The sequence below is a fragment of the Sturnus vulgaris genome, chromosome 1 (genome assembly GCF_052056855.1).
Source record: "Sturnus vulgaris isolate bStuVul1 chromosome 1, bStuVul1.hap1, whole genome shotgun sequence".
Taxonomy (NCBI): Eukaryota; Metazoa; Chordata; class Aves; order Passeriformes; family Sturnidae; genus Sturnus; species Sturnus vulgaris.
This window is the reverse complement of record NC_142243.1, coordinates 19,604,750-19,629,402: the sequence shown is the minus strand read 5'-3', so window position 1 is coordinate 19,629,402 and position 24,653 is coordinate 19,604,750. Positions and strand designations below refer to the sequence as shown.

General features: G+C 36.0%; 1 protein-coding gene across 12 annotated transcripts; it reads right to left on the bottom strand.

The window, feature by feature from the left end:
* Window positions 1-3,824: 3,824 nt before the first annotated feature.
* NSUN6 (NOP2/Sun RNA methyltransferase 6) lies at window positions 3,825-24,568 on the bottom strand. Of its 12 annotated transcripts, none has more exons than XM_088160834.1 (13): window positions 24,518-24,568; window positions 23,307-23,374; window positions 22,483-22,591; window positions 21,620-21,775; window positions 19,923-20,002; window positions 19,094-19,203; window positions 17,129-17,282; window positions 15,533-15,614; window positions 14,417-14,536; window positions 11,346-11,490; window positions 9,494-9,642; window positions 8,572-8,697; window positions 3,825-5,435 (listed from the first exon to the last, which is right to left on the bottom strand). In XM_088160834.1, exons 3-13 carry the CDS (start codon window positions 22,555-22,557, stop codon window positions 5,223-5,225), a joined length of 1,410 nt encoding a protein of 469 aa, XP_088016960.1. In that variant the 5' UTR covers window positions 22,558-22,591; window positions 23,307-23,374; window positions 24,518-24,568; the 3' UTR covers window positions 3,825-5,222. The 12 variants fall into 12 exon arrangements, with proteins under 12 accessions (XP_088016960.1, XP_088016971.1, XP_014745071.2 ...); XM_088160845.1 differs by having other exon boundaries at window positions 24,522-24,568; XM_014889585.2 differs by having other exon boundaries at window positions 22,483-22,577; window positions 24,518-24,563.
* Between the last annotated feature and the right edge of the window lie 85 nt (window positions 24,569-24,653).

Here is a 24,653-nt window from a genome sequence, read left to right as displayed (position 1 = left end):
TTGTTTGTTTGTTTTTTATTTTTGCTCCAGAGAGTGTTTATTTTTCAGCTTTCTTAAAGTATTTTTTAAGGAATATTCGGCAGAATTTCAATGCACTGAGTAGTATATGAAAACTATGGCATAGGTAGTTGTGTATAGACAAATAAATGAGAAAATAAATAACATAGTCCGAGCCCTAGTATCTAAGTATGGCCTATATATTGATTCATGGAGTATAAACATCACAAAAAAAAAAAAGACAAATCCAAATCCAACTGGTCATAGAATTGTGTTTTATATAGTGCTGCTATTTCTGTATAGACAAAATACTAACAAACACGTGTATTTCTTAGGCAGACTCACTGAATAGTTTTATTAGCCTTGCTGAGATACTTTTTTTCAGTTTCCGTTTTAAGAGTGACAAATCATTTGTAATGTGAGCTTGTACTACATATATTGCACAATACCACCTGCCTGCTGAGCACTACTTTGAAAAGCACTTTAACAGAGTTATGTCAATAAGAAGCTTTAAAAATACTCCAAGTGGAGGACATATCAAAGATTATTGTGATGAAATGTCTTTGCAAGGTTTTGCCATTAGAAAGTTTAATATTATTGGTTGCATTAGGATACTAATGAGTTCATCTTTCTGTATCTGGTTTCAGGGATTTTGAATCTGAGAAATGATAGAGGTCCCAGTGAGCACCAGAGTCTTATGGATGTGTGGTACAACCAACCTGTAAAATTTCCATTCAGATTAACTAAAAAGATAATAAAACTAGTGAAACTGAAGGAAAAGGAGGAAGATAACATAGTTAAGTTATATGTAAATCTGGGCAGCTCAACTCTGTATTTTTCTAAAGAATTTCAGTATACGGAAGGGATGGGATGCATTTCAAAATCTGCATGTACATGTTAGATGTTAACCTTATTTTTGTGTGTTTTGTCAAATCCCTGTTCATCAGTGCTGAGTAGCCTTAGTCTATCCTTTACCAGTTGTCTAGTGTCACACAGATGTTAAGAAAGAAAGAATTCTCTTCCAGAGGGACTGGACAGAGGTGACAGTAAAAGCCTCCAGACCTGCTGAAGGACAGGACAGTGGGGAGGAATAAGCAAAAAGGTTTGTGCACAAAGGCAGCATCAGTACAAGTTATAAGCTGAAAAAAAACCCTGTTTTTACTAAATCAATCTATAAATTACTGCCTAGAATTTAAAGAATTCCTCTAGAATACTCATGCATTCATGTTCTTTGTCTGGCATCAGGAGTTCAGAATTTGAAGAGAGTTCCATAGTTTTTGCTTCTCAAGGAATAAAATTAAATACATGGTTTCTCCTAAGGCTCTGGACCTGTTCAAGATAGTTTTAAAGCCACAAAGTTTCGGTGGGGAACCTGTTTTTACAGAAATCTGTATACTCCTAGCCTATGGCCCTTATTATAAATAGAAGATAAGGAAATGAAATTCCACTCATTGAACCCTGAATAAAGGGAAAGGCCCACCCTTACTTCTCCCTGCATACCTGGTTACTCATCCTATACACGCAGTTCCTGCCCGGGTCTAATACTCTGCCCCTTAATACTTTGCCTTTTACAAATCTGGTAGCAATTATCATTTTTAAGCTCTGTTGTTTTGTCAAGTCATGCTCACGTTCTGTGACACCTGGAAAAGGTTTTAATGGGGTCCATTATCGTTCCCTCAGCTGGAATGGAGTGAGTGGTCTGACTGCTTTTAATCAATGTCTGTTCAAAGGAAAAGAGCTGGTGTACACCACCTCCTGTGTTTGTTAGTTACTAAAGCCTCTTCAAAATTTATTTTGATTTGTGGTTACATTTGACCTCTGATTGCTTTAAAACTTCAGGCTGAAAGCTGTTTTCCAAATGTTTTTGACTTTAATTCTAGTCCATCCATAAAAATCAAGGACATTGCAAAAAATTTGATTACAAAGTCTAAACAGAAAAATCATTTTTCAGAGTGTAATATAACATTTCTGGTGTACATTTACTTATATTTATTACTTTATTGCAGATCTTTCACCAAAATCTTAGTTCTTCTATCACCTGTAAAGTATGTGGGTGCCATTTTTACTGTGAATGTTTTTAATCAAATGTTACTCAATCAATTTTATTGCTTGGCAATTTGTCTGTAATTTATTTCCCCACTTTTATATAACAAACTATTACATATGAGCTTACAGTAGTTTTATAGACAGTTTCTTTTTATAACTTACCACCCTAGAAACGTATTCCTACGCAGCCCCAGAAAAGGTTTATATCAGATATAATAGAGATTAAGCAGGTTCTTCTAACTCATCCATATTCTCAGTTCTTTATTCTTGCCACTTTTATCTATCATGCATACCTACTCTGCAATGAATTCTAGGAGTACAAAATTGGATTTTCACTTAAACTTTTTATTCATGAACAATCAAACACAAAACCAAAGTTCTTTATATTTTAAACTACCCACTCTAAAGTCATTCCTTGATTGATCACCTTCACCAGCCCATTCCTTAAAAAGCATATGAAATCCTGTGATCCAAAAAATTGGTCCATTCCGTGACCAAGAATGAAACAAGAAAAAGCTGTATCATAATCTCATAATATATGAGGCTGCCTATTTTAGTATCTTTATACTGACCAAGATAGATATTTAGATTTGGCATTATTACTAATCACTATTTCTGCAAATAGAGAAAACTACTTTTCAGACTTTCTTAACGACAGGATCTGATTGCATGCCTAATCTATTTTGTAGGTTTAATCTTTCATTACAATGACAAAAACTTTTTAAATTTAATATATAAATATCTCATATATATATTAAAAGTATATAAATATATTCCATTGTGCTTCAGCATCAACTGGTGAAACACAATGATTCAGTATGTAAAGATTATCAGGAAAGTAATCATATGTTTAAAAAATATATAACATATATACACCATCTATCAGAATTGTGTCAATGAGAAAGCATTCCTACCACTTCTAAATAAAGTCATGGTAAGATTGGATAGGAAGAAAAAGGGCATCCATCCAACTTTAGTTATGTAACTTAGCCATACCTGTAGAAAAAGGATGCTGGCTCCTTCAAGGGTTGGAGCATCTTAATTGATTTTCTGTTCTGACCTGGCTGATGGAGGTCACTGCCCCATTACCTACAGGGCCCTTGGGGAAACAGCTGAGGCCAAGCCCTTCAATCTGCTGAGTGCTCTCCTAAGGCTAGCAGTCGAATTTGGCAGAAACAACCCTAATAACTGAAGTTCATGTATCAGTAATTTTCTTCAGGTCTGCTCTGCACTTACACTGGAATTAACTACAAGTTAGTTAATGCCTATCATCCAAAACTAAAGAAAGTGGGGGAAATGTCAACAAATATTCCACTAAAAATTCAGCAATTCTAGTTGTTTCAAATTCAGCATTGCACAAATCCTGCTACTGAAACTGGAGGTAAAGTTCCTTACTTTATATGAATACACAGACTTCAGTATATAGTTTATGTGTGCTGATTAATGTTTACAAAACTTCTTTATCCTGCAAAAAAGAAAATGCTTTTTTACTAGCACTGAGTTAAAGATTTCAACACATTCTTACAATAAATGATTAATCCCTTTTGTTCCCAGGTAATTATTTTCACCATATTTAGACTAGAAAGATTATAGCATGAACTTTCATGACTCTAAATAGGATATCTCACCAACTACTGATGAAACAAAATTACTTTAAATCTTCTTTAGACATGTTGTGTTTAATGGCAAGGAATGACCAAGAGAAGTAGAGAAGTACTAGACAAGAATTCCATTTTCCTATCCTGCTAGGATAGGCCTTACAGAGGAAGTACCAGACAACCTTGGCAGGACAGAAGAAACATTTGGTTTTTATTCAAGAGCAGTAGAAAACATACAGTATTGAAACATTTATGGAAAATATAAGTAAACAAACCAGACTACCAAGAAAAGGGATTTTATAGATTTGTTTTGATTGCGAGCAAATACAAAAAGCACTTCTGACATAGATGGACAAACGATAAAAGAACTATTGTTCTTCTTAATCCAACCAAAGTTATGTGTGAAAAGACAGACATTTTTCAGAAAATGCTTTTTAGAACTGGAAATTGATGAGTGAGAGGAAAACATCAAACATACACAGATGGTCAGTTTCTGTTTTTCCATTGTCCTCAACTTTCCCTCTAATTTTAGTGCTATTGTCAGTTCCAGCAGGACTGAGGATACTGTTGAAACTGGAACTGAAGAAGAATTTTTTCAAATGCATCTAACATCTTTAAGAAATTTAGATTATTTAAACTTTGAGCAGTGTACTAAGGCAGTTTTCATTAGCATGCTTTCCCAGTTTCAATTTTCATTTGATTTTAGCTGGTGATGCTTTCTAAACAATAAAGAGTTAATATCCTTAGTTGTTTGAAAGGTGATTTGCAACATTTCAGATGGTATTATGCACTGTTTTCTGTCTTTTGATATATTAATCATAACTGTAGCCCCTTCTGTTACAAATGTTTGATTTTAAAACTGTCACTTGTCAGCCAGTCCAATAGGCTATTTCAGAACCAATACAGTTTATGCATGGGAAGTTTGATGTTGAAACAATATTTATTTACATTCCCAGAGTGAGATGGTTTAATATATTCATGCTGCTATAAAAGACATGCTACAAAGCCTAATCGTATTTTGTGTATATACTATGTGTACAGAGAATCTTGCTTGTATTAAAATAAAAGAGAAATGAGGTTCTAAGTATCAATTTATAAAACAGTTCTTTGCAAAATGTTGCAGTCTTTTGAGAAGCACTGTTTAAGGAAACTGAGTGTGGGTAAACCTCCACAGAAAATACCCTTTCCAAAATCCATTGTAATAGTTCTTGTCTATTCTATTTATGTTTGCATTTCGTAAAGTAGCTTACATCCCCTTCCTACACTTGCTGCACCAGGTAAGGGGAAAGCAGAGCAGACAGCAGTATGAGTGAACATAGCTGTCATTCAGGCACTGACCCGCTGTAAATACAAAAGCAGAGGGAGACTTACAAATGACACTGCCCTTCCCCCAGCCATGACTTTTCTTCTGCAACCTGTGGCTCTTTCCCATCAGAACAGCTGGCAGATTTTAGTGCTGCCATAGCAACCCTGCCGTCAGCCTGTTGGCTTGGTAACATTGCAGCAGGAAGAAAGGCACTTCACGTCTGAACTGTTCTTAGACTCACTGAGGTATTTTTTTCAGGTTGCATTCCCAAATCCTTATTTACTGTTCGATTTAATAAATTTTGCAATGAAAAATCCTATACAGTCCTTATTTGCCAATGAAATCAGGTCATCTTCTCTGGAATCTTGCAAAGAATTAATATTCACTCCTTGCAATGTCACAGCAGATGGATCAAATCTCTGCAGAAGTTTCAACTGATCAAGTGATAGTCCAGCTCCCTTCATGCCTTCTCCTCCAATGTGGGGTTCCTGTTCAAGTAACAAAGAAAAGCAAATTACTATATCTCTGAAGTTCTTAAATGCCCTAAATGTATTCTGCTGAGGATAAGCAGAGCTACCAAACAATTAACATGGACAAGCTCTGCTTATATCATCCACGCCAGAAGATTCAGAAGTAATGTGGCTTCTTTTCTTGCTTTCATCTGGCCAATGTTATACAAACATATATACGAGATTTATACAAGATATATACAAGCATTTTGAGGAGGTGGTGATGCCTCTCATCCACTTTTTCTCAGTAGTTTTGAGCACTTGTTGAGGATAGGGGCACAGGTCTAAAATGATTCACCACTCCAAGGGCTGAAACATCCCAAGAAAGCTGTTACCACCAGACAGCCAGTCTAAAGGGTTTAGCTTGCCACTCCTAAATGATGCAGCACTTCTGTGTATTGACTTAATAGCTGTGACTTAAGTCAAAAATAGTGAGTCCTTAACCCATTAGCAGTATCATCAGTAACAGCAGCAGAATCCCAAAGACAGCTAGGTTGGAAAAGACCTTGGAGATCATCAAGTCCAACCTATGACCTAACACCACCTTGTCAACTGTATCATGGCACCAACTGCAATCCAGTCCTCCCTTAAACACCCACAGGGACTGTGACTCCACCACCTCCCTGGGCAGCCTGTTCCAATGCCACCCTTTCTTCCTAATGTCCAACATAAAATACTGGGTTTCTTCACAGTAAAAACTTCAACTGGAGAGACCAAAAGCCCTAGTCCAGAATATTTTACTGCCTAGAGAGACATCATTTTGGCAGATGATGCAGCAGAAAAATATAACTTTGAGTTTTCTAGTCATGTAATAAGACTAACAGATAAATGGGACTACTGTTACATATGCAAGTCTATGAGGCAGAGAAAAAAAGAAAGAATCAATTTCAAGAGATGACATTTGGCTTCAAAATCCTGGAGAGGAGAAGGACTTAAAATCCCAGCCCTTTTCTCAATATTTCTTGTGAATAGCCTTGACTGCTTCTATTTAATACCCCAATTCCTGAAAAAAAATTTAATTCTTAGCTGGATTGTTCTTTCAATGCATTCAGTAAGGAGATGGAACAACGTGTGCAAACGCTGGCACTGCAATATCAAAAATAGATCTCCTTTGTCAATCTAGTCTAATGTAGTCCATAATGCAGCCTACAGCAGAGCATTTTTTCAGCCATCACACTTTGCTAACACATGAGCTCACCCAGCCAGCACATGATGTGAGTTAGCTGCTTAACCACGTACTGCATGCTGGAAAGCTGGGCAGCCAAGGGGCTGCACACTGATTCTTCCTTTCCCTCAGCAGGATTTCAATGCTTTCCAGGTAAAAGCCACAGGTGTCTATTGCAAATTGAGAGAAGAGTAACATATAAAGGGAGACAAGGGTAGTGACTTGATATAGAAGAAGGAGTGAAAGGTAAAGTCTAGGGAAAACAGTCTTCCACAGATTCAACTAACTTGGTTAAAGACAGACCAGTGTCTTCCTCTACCTTCTAGTTTTTCCTTCCAGTTAAGTTACTGCATTTAAGCTGATCTAGAGTATCTCCTGTGTAAACTCCTAAGAGGAAGTCTGCACAAAGGAGCAGATGCCATGTGCTAACCTCCACCTACAAGAACAACGCCTATGGCTCCATCTCCTGTTTTTCCCTTGCTCACATTGCACAATATGCTTCTAGAATCTGTTGCCAAACTGAGAAAGTGGGAAACAGTGGACTGGATCAAAAAGGAGGCACCCACTGAGACTAAAGAATATGGAAAATAAATACATAAAGGAACATGAGGTAAGTGGACCCTAGACTCCTGCTTCATGTTCACTGGAAAAGATCACCTTAGTTTACACTAGCAGGGAACTGGTTATAAGGCACTATAAATTATATGTGGGTAAACAATTCAGTGCCATCTCATTTAAAATATACTATACATAAAAGATTAATTTTTACAGATATGGCATTTGTGTGTGAAAAACAGTGCTTTATACAAGACTGAGATATTACTGGTGAGAGAAGTCTATACAGAAAGAATTAATCTTGCATTTGAGTTAATAAGGCTTCTTAATAAGGTTTTGCTTTGTCATTCTATCATGGAGAATTTTTTATGCTGTTAGGTTAAATGTATAATCTCAGTTGAAATGTCTGGAACTGAAAAATAATTGGATGGTGAGAATAGACAGAAGAACACACATAGAAAGCTTTCATGAAGAGCTTCAGTTCTGTTAAATCTTTACCAGCCATAATATTAATTTTTCATTGTGCAGCTATTGTATATACATTTTTTTAAATTTCAGTTAAAGGTTCATCTAAGCTTCTTAAGACAGGTACAAGTCATCACAGAAGGTGTAACCTAAACAGGGAGAGTTACACTTTTCCTCAAAGCCATGATGATAAAAACTACCCCACCCAACTCATCATCAAAGACGAAATGGGGCACACATGGTCTGATGACAAACCCCCCTGAAGTACTATTAAAGGTAACAGATATTTCTGCATTATATGAACTGTAGCTGGTACAGATAAAAAAATTGTAGTGTCTCCCTAGATATTACCTCCTCCCAGACATTGTAATGGTAGATACTGACTCCAAAAAACAAAAGGTACATTCTTGGGACACTGGGCCTGAAATAATTTCTTTCCCTCATTCCTTTTAAATAAAGGAAATTAGCTCCCATACATATAACATCCTCCTTTGAAACACAAATTTATTTTCATTTATGTCCCATACTTTATATGCAAGTCTTCATGACTTCAGTGGCATAAATTAAAAAAAAAACAACTTCACCTCTCCTGTTAATGTGCAAAAGAAGAAAAGAAAATATATGCATTAAAGAAATTGCAAGATAAATTTTAACCTGTCTGACCTATCTTTTGTACTTGTTGTGTTTTAAAAGACTGTTGTACAAATCAAAAAAAAAATACACAGCGGGAAATGATGCCTAAATAAAGCTCAATTAAGCACAAAAACAGACTTTTAAAAAGCCTCAGAAATCCTTCTGTTATTGCTATCCACAGCAGTTAAAAATGTCCATGGTGAAAAAAAGATTTATTGATAGTAAATATACCAGATAACTTTACAGTTCCCAAATAAGCTCACTAGATTGTGTGAAGTACTCTGAAAATAGTATTACCTGTGGATGAAGCTGGAGGCATGGAAAAGTTTTCAGGGCCCAAGCAACTTGCTCCTCATTTTCAGAAAGTGTAATTGTACATGTACTATATACTAAAACACCTCCTGGCTTCAGCAACTTCACTGCCTGCAGGGAGAAATAAACAATATTTCAGCTTATTTTTAAATTTAAAACTTTCATATTAAGCAACATTAACTAATAACCCATTTTCCTAGAATAATAAAACTAAACACTTAATTAAACTCAAACCATTAAAATACTAATTCCTCTCGGGGAATATAGCAAAGGATAACATGGGTTAGAAAGATTCTTCTTTCCATATAGGCATTATAGCTCATGCAGTTTATTAATGTCATTGAGATGATTCACCTTGTAAGGTTTGTTATTTGTACAGCTCTGCATATCCCAGACAGATTAGATCTGTTTTCACCACCTGCTGCCAACTATGGATACACAATACTTATGTCAGTTATACCAGACGTCAATTGTTTCCATGTATTTGGCATGGAAGCTGTATCCATGGTGCTTTCCAAGATGTCATTCACTTTGAATACGTATCATTCAGATTTTGACAAGTTTCATCTTATCCTTCAGCATCAGCCCAAGCACACTCCTTAGCATATTCCTAAGTCACCTGCTCTGTGACTTAGACCCTTGCAATTATTAGAATGTAAAACTGAGGAAACTGAGGGAACTAAAAAAAACACAAAACGTTTTCTTTACTGTGGATTACATATACCTTTCCCATGCTCCAATGAACTGGCTTCACCTAGCAACAGATCTGGTAAAGCTGAGAGGTTAACAGGACCCTAATACTTCCTGGCTGCTGAAAAGATAGGGAAAATGAGGCACCGTTTTTGGGGTAAGTTTTATGCTGCAAAAGCATTGATGTTCAATTATCTACTCGATGTATAACACATACCACAGTGAAAAGCTTGCGCTGTAGGGGCGGATATGAGGTCACTTCCTTTAAAGTTGAGGAATAAGCCATGTTTGGTCTCTGTCCCATCCCACTACATGGAGCATCAAGAAGAATTCGATGAAATGACTCTGGTAAGAATGGAGGTCCTTCTGTAAAAAGCAGTTTATGTAAAACGGGGCTGTTTCCTTCCTTGAGACTTCACTGTAGGTAAGGAGAAGCTGTTACTTCTTCCTTGACATAAAACATTCATGTGCTATAGATAGTGTTCTGCAAAATTATTCTCAGCTAGAGACAAATCTCAGCACTGCTGGTGGTAGTTTTCATCTCCCAGAAAACTAAACAGTTTCAAGTTCTGTGAGCTCAAAAATTATCCCTCTAGACAATATTTCTTTTTTAACTTAATTTAGTAAATTGAAAGTAAAATGTAAAAGTAATCAAAAAAGTTGAAATATGATTGGTCAGAGATGCTGGGTACACAGTTGTACACTGCAAATATACGCTGTAAAGAACCACAGTCAGCTCAAAAGTGTGCAAACCTTTACTGAGACAAACCTGTAGTTAATAACTGAGACTGCCTTACAACAATTGGCTTGCCTATATAATAACTGTTTCTTGTGATACATGCATAGCTATATAAAATAAAGCACTTCATAACAGCATGAACTACTGCAAGTTCTAATGTGTGAGACATGCTGCCTCCATGGCAGAACAATTCAAAACGATTGTGAACAGAAGAACAATTTCTGAATATTACCTGGATGACAATATGTATCTTCTATATGCAGGGCCTATCCTTTAATCTGTACCACAGTGGCTCAACAGACCAGAAGTTTCTGTCTCCTCAGTGCCAGGCAGATTGGCTCAGCATCACCAGGTACTACTGCTGCCAAACTTGTATTATCACACTACTGCTTCTTGCACTACAGAATGAGTCTATCTGGTTTATCTACCTCTGATCCATTACTAAAATGTTCAAAATATGTCATTTGTTACTTGCAGGGATGTATAGAAAAGCCTTTATTATCTCTCAGTATTACAGCTTGCTCTTGTTCATCTCTGTAATTGCTACTTGCCACCTACAATATTTGATGTTCATAAAAAGACTCTTAAGAAAGTACCTTTGTTCCTCCAAAGCAGGAATAACTGCAATGCACAGGGACAAAGAAGGTGAATTATGTAATCTGATTCCTACTTAGGCTCACCAGTGACTGAGATAAAATAGACTGAGAAAGAACAGCATACTTTGCACAACAAACTAAAAATAATCAAGGCAGCAGATACCATTTAAATCATTCCATCATGGGAACAGAACCAATATCATAACTGCATCACTTCAGAAAAGCAAATGAAATTACTTAAAATAATACACTCTGCTTGTATATAACTTTCCCCTGAACAGCTGAACAAACATCAATGAACTAAACCTTGCAGCACTCCTGGGAGTTAGGTATTAATAACCCCATTTTACTGATGAGGATTATGAGGCAAAAAAGTGAACCAAGTCTGCAAAAATAATTTTCTTCTCAGACTAGCTCAGAAAATTCCCAGTACGGGGTTAAATGTGATCATGAAAGAAGCTTTAAGTCTTTGATATTATCTGGGAAAAGAATGCATTTCCTTTGAGAATATTAGGCTGTGACAAGGACAGATAATTTCACTTTTGTATTCGCTTCATAGAGAAGCTGATAATCACAAAGGAGTAGAAAATAAAAGTGCATTCACAGTGCTGAAGCAACTTAGGTATCTGCCAAGATTTCAAGGACTTGTAAACCTGTGACAGGTTTAATACTGTTTTTGCAAAACATTACTATTTTCTTCTAAAAGCTACTACTACTCAAAATGTTTATTTTACCTTGTTTATCCTCCCTCTTCTCAACTGAAAGAGCCTTTGTTGCATCATAGCAAAAGGCCTTAATGCAATTCAACTGTAGCAATTCAGCATTCTGCTTGATTTTCTTGACCTTGTTAGCTGTCTTGTCCATGGCTATTACTTCACCCTGAAAAAAATCCCAAAGTCTTCATCAAAAGCATAGGGATTAAACCAATGTTTCTGATTTCCTTTCCCCAACCCTGGGCAGTGTAATACATAAAGTATAGTCCTCCCTACAGAATCATTTTATTCTTAAGTCCAAATTCTTGCAGTACTTGTTCCCACAAGTTTTCTGCAATAGCTGCATTAGTCTGAAGCTGTGCACACTCTAACTGCTAGGCACTGTCACTCTAAGGGATGCTGTAATATCTGACTTCTGGCCGGTGGTTTTGTTGTTTCTTTTTGTTTGTTTTGAGCTGCTTAACTGGACACTAAGATAAAATTTAATCATTTGAAATAGGGTAGAAACCTGAAATACATGGTAAAATAGGTCAACAGGTTTTAAATTTGTATGGAGAGGGTAGGAAATATGATCACACTCCATCTCAGTGCTGAAGAAATGAGGCCCACAGCCATGTCTCTGACTTGCTCAGGCTCATAACATGCTACAATACTTGCAGTACTTGTCACTCAAGTTACTTCGGAAAATAGTGTAAATACTAGAATAAGTTTAGAGTTGAGAGAAGCGAAATGACAATTACACGTGATTCCTTTCTCCCCCAAAATAAATCAATAAAGACACACACCACTACCCGCTTCATGAAATCTGTGAACACAGGCGAAGTAAACAGTAGCATCAGTAAAATCCAGAACAAAACAATCCAGCGACCAAAGACTTGTACTAGACTTGCTACAGCAAATACAATATGCTGAGAAAACAACTTTTTCTATTTGGTGATGGCTCTCTAGAGGCTTATAGAAGAGTCACATGACTAAGATAGTTTAAGAAATAAAAAAATAAAAATCAGTAAAGGTAAGCTGTTACCTGTATGTCATGTTAGGGAATATGTAGATCTAGGACTGAGAGCTAAGAATGGATTTAGGCTGTGTCAATGGTGTCCATTCTTCAGCTACTGTGAGCCAAATCACCTCCTACAGGGCACTCAAGAACCATGTCACTGCTTGTCCCCTAACATCATTCAACCTATTGCACATGTACATTAGCACCTGACTATGCTTCCAAGTCTTGTCTGTTTCAAGAACAGTGGATTTGCTGCACATCTCTGCATACTGCAGAGATAAAGAGATGACAGAATCATAGAATGGTTTGAGTTGGACGGGATTGTCAAGATCATCTAGTCCAATCTCCCTGCCATGGGCAGGGACACCTTCCTCTAGATCAGGTTGCTCAGATCCCCATCCAAGCTGGCTTTGAACACTTCCAGGGATGGGCTATTCACAGCTTCTTTGTTCTTTTCTCAAAAGAAAAGAACAAGCTGGAAGACAACTCTTCTTCATTTCGCCCATGTCAGCCACTACCAGAACAATTACTTAAAAGTGTGGAAAAAACAGTGGTCTAGACTGGGATGTGGATAATAATAAATTCTCAAGCTTTAACTATTCCCAATTCTTATTTAAGAGCTCTTAACATTACAGAGTAACTTTACATCTTGGTTATATAATTTAAAAACAATATAGCAATGTTTACAATTATATCACAAAAAATAGGAGTGACTTAAGTATTCTGAAATGTTAACAGTTTAATACGCTGTCTGTGAAAAATGAGTATGGAAAATCTGTGAATGGAATTTAGAATCCAAGAAGTGCTTTTTTCCATATGTTTATCTTCCATATCTTAACTTAAAATTATATACTAAGAAAATGAAAATCAAGTGAGATAAATATTCAACATCTGTATTCTTAATCTCTACCACTTCAGGTGCAGGTAAACACAATCAAAATATGTAAAGTGACTAAGAAAAAAGCAATTCTGCAAAGTTATACAAAATGTAGATAGAGAGATGGAAAAAAGTATAGATGTAAATGAATCCATGACATAAATATATGATTTGCAGACTTCCTTTATCAAACTGAAATTCTTTACTGGAAGCTTTATATATGTATGTAATAAATGTCTAATGCATTTTCAATGCCTTCTGCCATTGTTCCATACTGAGGGAAGAAAAAAACTTCCACAGACAAACCATCACAGAACTGAATGTCTGCCTTTTCTCAATACATTCATACCATTACATGCTGTGCCTTCACAGTTATGCACAGACAACTGTCAGAGTACTGCATAATGTAACTGCAAGACTGCTAACCAATCGGATGTATTCTAATAACCCTATTTCAACTGAAATAATAAAGCCTTACAAAATCTCAAAGGAAACGCTACATGCTTTTCCCCTCTCCTAGAGAAAAGTAACCTGCATTTCTGTATTTCACTGTGCACATAACATTTTAAGATATGCAAAGTTGTAAGCCTATATCTACATTCTTATTACATTCTTCTTTTGTCTTTCTCTACATATTTTTTTTCTTCTTCTAATTTTTATTATTTTCTCATGAGACAGTTTTGGATTTGTGACATTCTACCCTAGAATGACAAATTCAGACTAGAAATTCAACCTAAAATCTTATCTCTACGTAGAATTTATAATTTTTACTGAGAAAAGTCCTAATCGGATTAGGAACTTTTAAATACACTTTTGTAGAGAGTTGTTTGTTTCTTTGCACATAGTAGTAACCCCTGATTTTTATGCATCTCAGTTTCATGAATCCAGCGTATTCTTGCATAACTATGTTTTGCATGTAAAAAAATCTGTGATTAAAAAAAATTCAGTAACATTTTAAAAAGTGAAATTAAACATATTTCAACTGCCAATTTGTAGCAAGTAAGGTTTTAAAGCTGATGATGAATACTTGATAAAGACGGTCTGTTGCCCATTATACTGATGTGTAGCAAAATACATTGGTAAGTAAAATGTCAAAATATTAATTGTTTGCTGCTGTAAATTACCTGTGCATTCTAACAGTTAAGTGAAGAGAGCTGTAAAAATAAACAGCAGTCACACTTTTTTCCTTAGAAAATTCCGAATTACTTCTCTTACCTGATCATGCATTAATGTTGCAAGATGGGTTGTTTTTCCTCCAGGTGCAGCACACATATCCAAAATTTTCTCTCCTGGTTGAGGGTCTAAAATATGGCTCACAACCACAGAAGGTAAATTCTATCATAAAAACAAATATGGGATAATTCAAACTTTATACTTTGCATCAATTCCTTTATTAAGGAATAGCAAACACATTTAAAAAAATAATTCATTCAGCACTGAAGATACCTATGATTCTGCTCTCAGTTCTTTAACAGAAAATGAACTATTTGTATTATATATAATCGACAGTTTATGTCAGAAGTCTCCAGTGGCTCATTTTTTATTTAAAGCTATGTCTGAGTATCTATGACTGAAGTTTAAGAGCTCGTGACTAAGGAAACTACAGTGCTAAAAGTCCAAATAAAATAAGCTGATAATGGCATAGAGCAGAGCAGCTCTGTCTATTACAAGTATTTTATATTAACCTGTTTGTTGGAACATTTACTGTATTAACATATTGCTGCAGCTAAAGAACAGTAAGATCAAAATGCAGAAGTCTAAATTTGCTGAATTAAAGTAGCAAGAAGCTGAACTGTGCTATTAATTGTATAAACAGAACAGCTGCACTGAAGAGAAATAATGTGCAATAATTGTGCACCCTAGACAATATGGAAATACTTTCTTCTTAGTTCAACACAAAGGTATAAAAAACTTTTAAAGTTGTCTTTAGTACTTAAATGGCAGCTTCAAGTCAATCTAATATTTGGAGATTTTCCTGATTATCTACAGAATGATGTACCTTGAAAGGGGCTCATATTCCAGAGTTCATAGGCAGATCTCAAAAACTAATAGTTCTACACAGAGTATCTGTGCAAGAGGAATTTCTACATTTTTAAGTGAGTATCTCTTGTGTTGCTTTGAAATCTCTTATCATATCTCAGACACAGTATGATTAAACCACCTACATACAGTCAGTAGATACTCTTTTCATTTTAAATGCTTTGTGTTCCTCAAATCCAAAGACTGAATTAGGTGCTATAATGCACAAGGAATGTAGAAACCATGAATGTGTGCTAAGAGAATATTCATGATTCTGTAAATAGTACAGACTTGGTTTTGGAACAAACATACCTGTAAAAACAAATGACTAGGCAGCACATTGTCAAATGAAGGACTAAGGTAGACTGGCTCTATCATTCTTACACCCAGCCCCCTGAAAAACATGAAAAAATAAAATTCAAATAGTCAGTTTTATTTTAATAGTAGTCAATTAAAATCATTATGCTTACAAATAGCAACTTGAGACAACAATCTTACAAAAATGAAAGAACAACCAAGCAAAATACTTCTATGATTTTGTAATGTGATATTCTTTAAAATGACATCATTTAGTTGAGTAAATCATGGCAAAAAATGCATTACATAATAAATTGGAACCATCTCTAAAACTGCCTAAAGCCAGTTTCTGGTTCTGTACACAGGATAAACCAAGATGTAATCCAAGCCTTGATACTGTAAAGAAATGCATAAAACCAGACCTAAACTTCAATCTGTAACTGCTTTTGGCTAGCCATGTGCATGCACTAGGGCACTGGCATGTGGTTTCCTACTTAGATTTTTCTCCATTTCCTAAATTCCTGAGATTTCAGTCAAATCACTATAGAAATCCTATATGAAAAGCCTTGACGGAACATTGATTTGCCTGCAAAGCTATAGTTTCAAATTAGAAGTCACTTAAAAGTTTTAAATGTGGATGAAATTCTGATGCAGATTTGTTAACCCATATACCAGGAAATGGATAGCAATAAAGGGAAAATCATGAAAAAGCAACACTGAGTCTACAAACTAAAGATTACTAAAGAGAACAAGTATTATTTTGCATGTACTGGACAGTCCAACGAGAAGGAAGGATAGGAGAAATCAAACTTGCAGATACCAGATTTAGTGTTACATATTGCTGCTTCATATCACCACCTCAACAGGTACATCCTACCACTATTTCTACTATATTTAAGCTCCCATAATTTAGAAAATGTCTAGCAATGTACCTTTTTTTATTAGAACTTTTGTAGCTTGTTCTCAGGAAGTAAAGTCTTGGTCATTAACTTGACGTCCATAGTCTTTTACATTATTTTTATATGTGTTTTAGATGACACAACAGGAATAAACCATATGTTTCATCAACAAAACAGAAAAGCAAGTAATCTTGAAATAGGTAACTACTTTGGCAAATGTTAGTAACTTGTTTAAGATACTTGACCTTATATTCTGTCCTTTGTCCCACCAAAAAAAAAAAAAATTAAACAAACAAACAAACAAAACAAAAACGACAAAAAAACCCAAACCTCTACAGATATTTTTAAAAGATGGAGAAATTGACAAGGCTGCACTTCTGTTCCATCCGCAGGCGGAAGTAGTACAACACAATTACACAATTTACCAAAAGGAAATTTTGCCAAAGTGAGAATATTTGTCAGTTCTGTTTGACATTACTGAACTGAATGAGCATAAATTATTAAGAGACTCCCACCTATTTCCTCCTACCTCTCAAGTAAACTGATATCTAGATTCCACTATGAAACAGCTTCCCAAAAATAACTGCAAATCCCAACAGGCAAAGCCATCTTGTGACTTCACATAGGGTATAAAATAATTCAAAGTGTTTTCCCATCTTCTTACTTCCCTTTGCAAATTTTTACATATAGATTGCAATTACTATGGACTTACTTCAATGGGCCACTTGAACTGAAGATTTCACTGCGACTGAGTTCTGAGATCCCATTTCCAAGGAAAACTTTGACTCCATCAAATTCTTTGGCTCCTCTTTTGCATTTCCCTTCAATATCTGAATACACTGAAACCACATCTCCAGCTTTCACAACTGCACAAAGAAAAATGGAAAGCCTGAAATCATTATGACACTTAACAAAACACTAGTGACCAAGTAACTTCGGATTTTCAGTACACTACTTACTTCAACTCTTCTATCATAACAAACTTCACATTTTCTAAAAGTAATCAAAGAAGATCAACTGATATAAAGCTTGAAAGTTTTACACAGTGAATGATGGCTACCAAATGACTGGACTGAGAGACACCAAGCTGCAAGTCAGGCACTGCACCTTGTTTTCTTAGAAGCTACACAAACCTGCCCTTTATTTATCATGCCAGGGTCATCCATAAGTTTTAAGCACACTCTTCAGGATCCTGTGTGTGTGCTCCAAGCACACAAGTACATGAAACAACACTGCTCACCAGCATTCCATAAACATAAAGGTTAGGGTTTGATTAGTTCAACTAAGCTCAAAGCCCCCAGACATTAGTTTACCCTCATTTGGATTGCAAGTTTAGTGATTAAATGTGTCCTTGCTGTACTATTTTTTTCCCTACTTGGACCATCTGTGCTCAATACAGCCTTATTATATTTGGCATCAAGTGGGTAGTGTGCCCTTTTATTTTATTTTCTTATCTGCAATTCCCCTGAAATGTTCCATAAGTTTTATAGTATATTTATTTTCTTTGAATTGATGTTACATGCATAATTACATGTGGCAATTATGATAAATCACTAGCTGACTCAAAGAAGGATTTAAGTATTTATGGGGTAGTCTAAATAAGCAGTTTCAACAACTGCTATGCCAATATACTTATTTCATTATAAAGACCTAGATTGAAAAACTTTCCTGTTCAGTGAATTGGACTTAAGCACAAGCTTAAAACTTCTTGAAGGTTTTTTCCTGAAAGGAAACAAAGTGACTTGATAAATGCTTTTCTGACTCATTTTGTTTAATAATAAGAATCAAGATGATCACTAGATATCATCACAATAGAATAAGGGAATCATCCAAAATTATACTGGTTTTACATAAAGTTAATTTGACATTTAAATAACAAAAACAGGTTGCTGAACAAAAAGCATGCATATGTAGGGTTTTTTTATCTTGTCTCACAACCATTGATGCATAATTTCCATTTCTTAAGAATCTGACATAAAAACTGAAGATTCTTCTCATCAATGAAAAAAAGATTTTTACTACATCTCTCTTACATAAGCAAATGAATTGCCAATGGATTAGAAAAAAGAAAATCTGGGGTTTTTTTTGATTTGTAACTTAAAATCTAACAGAATCATGAAGGTAAGTGGCTTTGTGACTCAGCGAAGAAATAAAAAATCTGTATCTATTAAATAATCAAGATAAACCTAGTCACCATCCATATGTGGAATCCCATTTATTTTTTTACAAGACTGCAAAGCAGCCAACTTTATATTCAGCTTCACATCCATGTTAACAGTTACAGTATTCAGTAGTGAAATAACTCTTACAGAAACCGGTTTTACTTTGAAAATTCTCTTTAAAAGTACTTTGAAATGAAAAACAAGAAATTGAAATCCTTGAGAACCAATACTTCAGCTATGAATTATATGGAAAAATGAATTTAAAATGGGCCATGCCAGTGAGAAATAATTACATATAACTTACTACAAGTAAAATGAAAAATAGTGAAAATATAAAAAAAAAAAAACCAGAAAAACTTTAAAAAGTGCCATTAACCATAAACTACAATTGTAAGAATAATTTCAGCTGAGAATAGAAAACAATTTTGTGTCATTATTCATTTATCTATTATCCAAGGGTGACACTTTAATTGCCAGCTTTACAACTTAATTAGGTGTATTTAGAGAACTCTTACATCTTGAGGTGGATACAATTCCAGGGACATAAACATGTGCTCCTCGAAGTACTGCATATCCACACTGGGCTCCCACTATGACTTCAGACGGGTGTTTTTTTAAATCTCGCCTAGAAATACAGAATGTCATTGAGTGAAAAAGAAAAGTATACCCAAAAAAACCCCACCAAAGACTCCCCAAATAAACTCTAGTTCATAAATATGGATTTTGTCAGCTATAATAGAGAATAGCAGTTAACTATCGTGTATTACATTTAAAATATTTATTTTAGTCCCAGAGAAATCAAAGGGAAGAGTCGAGAAGAAAACTAATCCTCAAAATAATGCAGATTCTGGCACATTCTGCCACTATTATTAACCTGACACAAGAATACAAACTATACTGGGATGGAGAAATAGTCCTCTATCCCTTCCTATGCCAGATGACTGTGAAGTGATTTTCTGTGTTTAAAAACTACTGAGTAGCTCTTGATTCCACTTGATTTCTTCCAGTGGAAGAAAACCCTGCCTGTAATTAGCTGTAGTTCTATATTCCACTGCAATAGTTCTTCTATCTACTACCTAACTGGCTTTCCAGGGAGGATGCATACATGTCACTTTTTCCCTATAAAACATTAGTCTAATAAATAAGGACAGAATTCTATGTTTTCCTTCATTTTTAAGGACTAAAACTCTGACCTGGTTGGTATATGGACTGTCCACCAGGTAATAGTACAAGCGAAGTTGTGCCTCAGTTATAGTGAGTTAGTTATCATAATGGTTTAACAAGAAATCTGTAAGAAGATTGTGTTACACAACATTTTAAGGCTAAAGACTGAAAATTTCAAACCTGGGTCCAATGACAGGAATTAATAAAATGTCCTGAAGTTTTGGGTGCTCGAGAACTGGAACATGTAGTCCTTTAAATTGCTGTTTCATTAAAAGAATATAATTAGTAAGCACTACTAATAAACCTAATATTTCAATACTTAATTAAACAGAAAACTGTTTTTTCATTCATAATTTATAGCTGTCGAGGACAAAACACAAAGGTAGTGAAAACAGTTAAAAGCAGCTGGGAAATAAGTGCAAGGGGATATTACATATTAAAACTACTGGTATAAAAGACTAAACATTTAATAAATTCAGAAATAACAAGACCACAAAGAGATTAACTGAGAACTGACTTCAGAGAGTGGGAGAGTGTTCTGACACTCATAACCCTATCACTGGTTTTTGCTTTCTTCTGGAAGAAGGCTGAGTTGTTGTCAGAACACAGAACATACAGTGACACCACCTTAGAAGCCTGGGTGTATTCTCTGTTAACTCTTAGATGTTATTAGTTATAAGCCACTCTAACTCTACTCATTTATTGCTTTTCTTACTTAATAGGCCAGGCTGGCAGTACTTTTCATTTTTCTTGTCAGCCCAAGTTTGGGTACTGATAGCTGTGTATTTAGCTGGAAAAAAAAGCCATTTTATAAAGGTTTCTGGATTTAAACAAAATTATGTCTTTTCATCTGACCCTTCTAAAATATAACCTTAAAGCATGTAAAACCATAAATAATTTGCATCTAATAAGTAAGTATTTTCTCTTAAAAAAGGAAACAATCCATTATCATACTTCTGCTCAAAAGTGTTATGTGGTTTCCTTTTCTAGCATGTAATTACACTTGAACATACAAGAAGCTTGTGAAAAGTTAGTCTTAAGTCAGTTTTCAGCAAAGCCTTTTCCCTTGAAGCAAAATATAACCCTGCAATACCCATTTCCAGATTTCTACGATCAAGCTAAAATTAGCAAAACTCATTACCATCCCAGCCAGCAGAACACTGTCAACTGCCTCTGCATCACAGAAATGTCTTGGCTCCTGTCATGCAAAAGCTCCCTGTACACCCACTAGCATTAGTAATTTACTTAAAGAACCAGATCTTTTTAGACAGAGTGAAGATCTAGGACACAATTTCAAAATAATACATTTCCTAAACATAATGGTATTATGAGATAAACAAATGTTTAAAGTAAAAATCCAGAAAATTATAGAATACTAAAAACGGATTTAAAACCAAGAAAATACAATGGCTGCAGGGCATCACTATGGCTCCAGTTTCTAAAACATACCAATTTTCTCACTTTCCTAAACAGTTTTTCCAGTGAGATATACAGGCATTCTCCTTTAGTGTTAAAAGAGTTCTAAGCATGCTGTGAGCTACCCTTTTAATCTGTCATCTTCTCTTATGACACCTTTACATTATTTACCACAGCAGTACCTCAATCCTTTCAAGGGTTTGGATCCGCCATAAGAAAAAGAGTTGGATGTCTTTCCCCTCTGTTACTGCCTTTATTGGAGGGATGAGATGAGGGATACTGGTATATAATGAATTTTCATTGACTGTTTAATGCTGACAGGAAATCAGTGTGGTTGTATAATGTTAATACCACTGGATGCATTGAGGTAAGGTATATTTTCCAGTAATGACAAGGTCTCATGTTCAGATGAAAGATTAAATACCCTGCTGTTTTTGCCCTAACAAAGAAATTGCACAAACCTTCTGGATCTCTTCAAACAGCAATTTTTTCACATGTTTCACTGGGGCCAAGTGGGTATTTACTCTTACAGTTGTAAAAGCTGGTGGATGAGATAGATGACTTAATAGAGATTGGTATTTATTCTCTGCCTCCTGTGTGCCTAAAGCAGTGATAAGCTGAAAGTGAAAGAAGAGATTTTACATTAAGAGATTCACACAGAAGCCTCTTGCTCAATGCTAAAAAATCCCACTAAGTAAACATTCCATAGAAATTGAGGGATATGGTTGCATGGTGTGCAATAGTGACAAATGTCTATGTCTGGAAGCCTAATTCCACTGGAAACCTCATAAATTTCTTGAAAAATGCTTATGGGAAAAACAGCTCTATCTAGTGTAAACACTTTGCAGCAAGTATCAAAGCAGCTGCTAGAGAGTTCTCTGCTATTGTACATAGACCAGCCCTAAGGAAATGGAAGAGTAAATTCAAATCTATGAATCAGTAACTTTCATACTGATAAAAACGTACATAAAAAACCAATTTTTTTATCCTTGGCATTAGGAATTAATAGATTGCCTGTAACATATATCTCACTGGGGTAAGGGAATATTTCTTGTCAATATTACGTGGTTAATATGTGCTTAATTATCTATGATCCACTCTTCAGTGGGATCCAAATCTAAATTGTCTGATTTATATTCAATTTAATTTAAATATTTCTATGCTACTTTGGAGACAATGAGCATAAACACTAATTTCATATTTTAAATACAAAAATATTTTATATAAAAAACTCAGCGTTTAATGTGAATATTTTATTGTAAGGCTATAAAGTTACACAAAAATCTATTAATTTTTGATGGTTAGGCGTAACTATGTCACATACCTCATTATTTCTGAACACTTTGGTGAGATACTCTTCAACTTCATATTGGAAAGCAATTTTAGGGAAAAAGGACATCTTCCTTTAGTTTTTAAAATCTGCTGGAAAGGAACTGAAATAAGTATTTTTTTCATTATTCTTATCATAGTCTCTAAGTTTATAAATGTAACATAAGATGTACCCACAAACTAAGCTGTTGGTTCTGATTTTTCCTATTTTAATAATAAAATTTTATTGCATCCAAATTTCCAACTATTGGTCAAGATATGGTTGCAACACTATTCTCAATTACAGAAATTCTTCTGATCTTTAAATCTTCAAGATATCTGGTGAAAAAATACATAGATAAAAGGTACAGCAAATTTCAAGATGTTGCTTTAATTTCTCTTGAAAAGCCCAGCTATGAAGTCTTATTGTTGCTCAGTCCTGGTATTTTATTCTTTACCATTTTTCTCTGTAGGATATAAAATACAGTTATCTTCCCAAATGGTATCTGTCCACTCCTCTATTTGTATTTTGAGAAATTACATACACTTCATTCTGAGACTACCTAAAAATTTAAATTTGCTTACAACATAAACGGAATGAAAGAGAGAACATCACTTTATTCCACTCATAATAAGGAATTTTGACTATTGAAATACATTTTCATTGTACTAAATATACTTAAGAGAAGAGAGATCAGAATGTTCGGTATTCATTTTATTTGAATAAGAGTCTATTTGTCACTTTTATCATACAAAACCCCTGATTTATTTTTTATTTTTAATATTTTTGATTCAATTCAAATCTTAATGCTAGAAGAATGTGACCTTATGTAGACTTACTTTTGAGTCCAGATAAAGACAAAGCTTCATGGGTAGGAGTTTCAAAGCCTTATTCGCAACATTAGCGGCTATTGAAAGAAAGAAACTGCAATTGAATTAACTTCTTTTTACAGTCTAACAAAAATGCCAAGAATTTACCTTGCTATTGCCACGAAAACTAATAGTAGTACAATAGTACTACAATCTAACAGTACTACAACAGTTCGATACAACTGAAATCACTACAGCTCAGTTTTAACATTTCAGAAAATGTGGCACATCACGTGCTCGTGTCCTAGAATGCCTACATGACAGCGGAAAAAAAGGATCCCCACGTGGTCCACATTTGGGAAGGGTTTTCTTCAGAAGCATAAAAACCTAGCCTTTAAAAAAATCCCACACTTCTAACTTTTTTAAAGAATTGGAATCCTGAAAATAACTAAACAGACATTTATAAGCCCTATGTGTGACTTCAATATCGACATTTCGAAGGCAATCTTCCAGGCTGGGGAACAGGGACAGATGCTTTTAAATTCAGCTACAGCAGGAAGGAAGGCGGATGAGGGACACTGCCTAATGCCCCGTCAGGTACAAGAGTCACACTTCAAACATTCAGCAGGAGGAAGGCTCGTACCTGAGCGTTTTTTTTCTCCAGACCTGCTGTGCCGTACACCCTACCCCTGAAAAGGCATGACGGACTTTAGAAGAAAGCCACTGATTTTCATGTGCCTCGGTGGGAATCTGCAGCGGGGAACGCGATGCCGGACCAGGGCTTTGATCTAGCTACTCACATGAACAGTGCGAGCAGTCACACGCAGCCCGCAATAGAGATGCCGAGCAGCATTTTCAAACCTCCCCGCCCACCCTTCCCACACGAGGAAAACGACAGTCGGGTCATCGCTGTAGGGAGCAGAATATGGGGCTCCCTCCTTTATTCTCTCGCCCACCCCTCATTGAAAACATCAGGGAGCGGGGAGGAACGGGACTGGCAGCTCTTCGCAGCCCCCCGAGGCCCTGCGCCTCAGCCCAGAGTACCCGGGAGGCGGCCGCACCCCAGCAGGACGCGCCGCCACCTCAGCCACGACGGAGGGCGAGGCACACACAGGCCGCGGCCGGACCCGGGCGGCCACAAGAAGGGCGGAGCACACCGGTGTCGGTACCGGTGCCGGGCCGCACCGCGCACAGCCCTCCCGCGGCGGCGGGCAGAGCCAGTCCCACCGCCCCACACGCACCTACCGCCAGGGCCCGCCGGCCCCGCCTCCTCCGGGGCGGCAGCAGGAAGTGCCGCCTGCAGAGTCGCCATGGCAGCCGGGCACGCCGCGCCGGGGCGGCCGCAGCGCCAGTGCGCCTACCACGGCACGGGGAAAG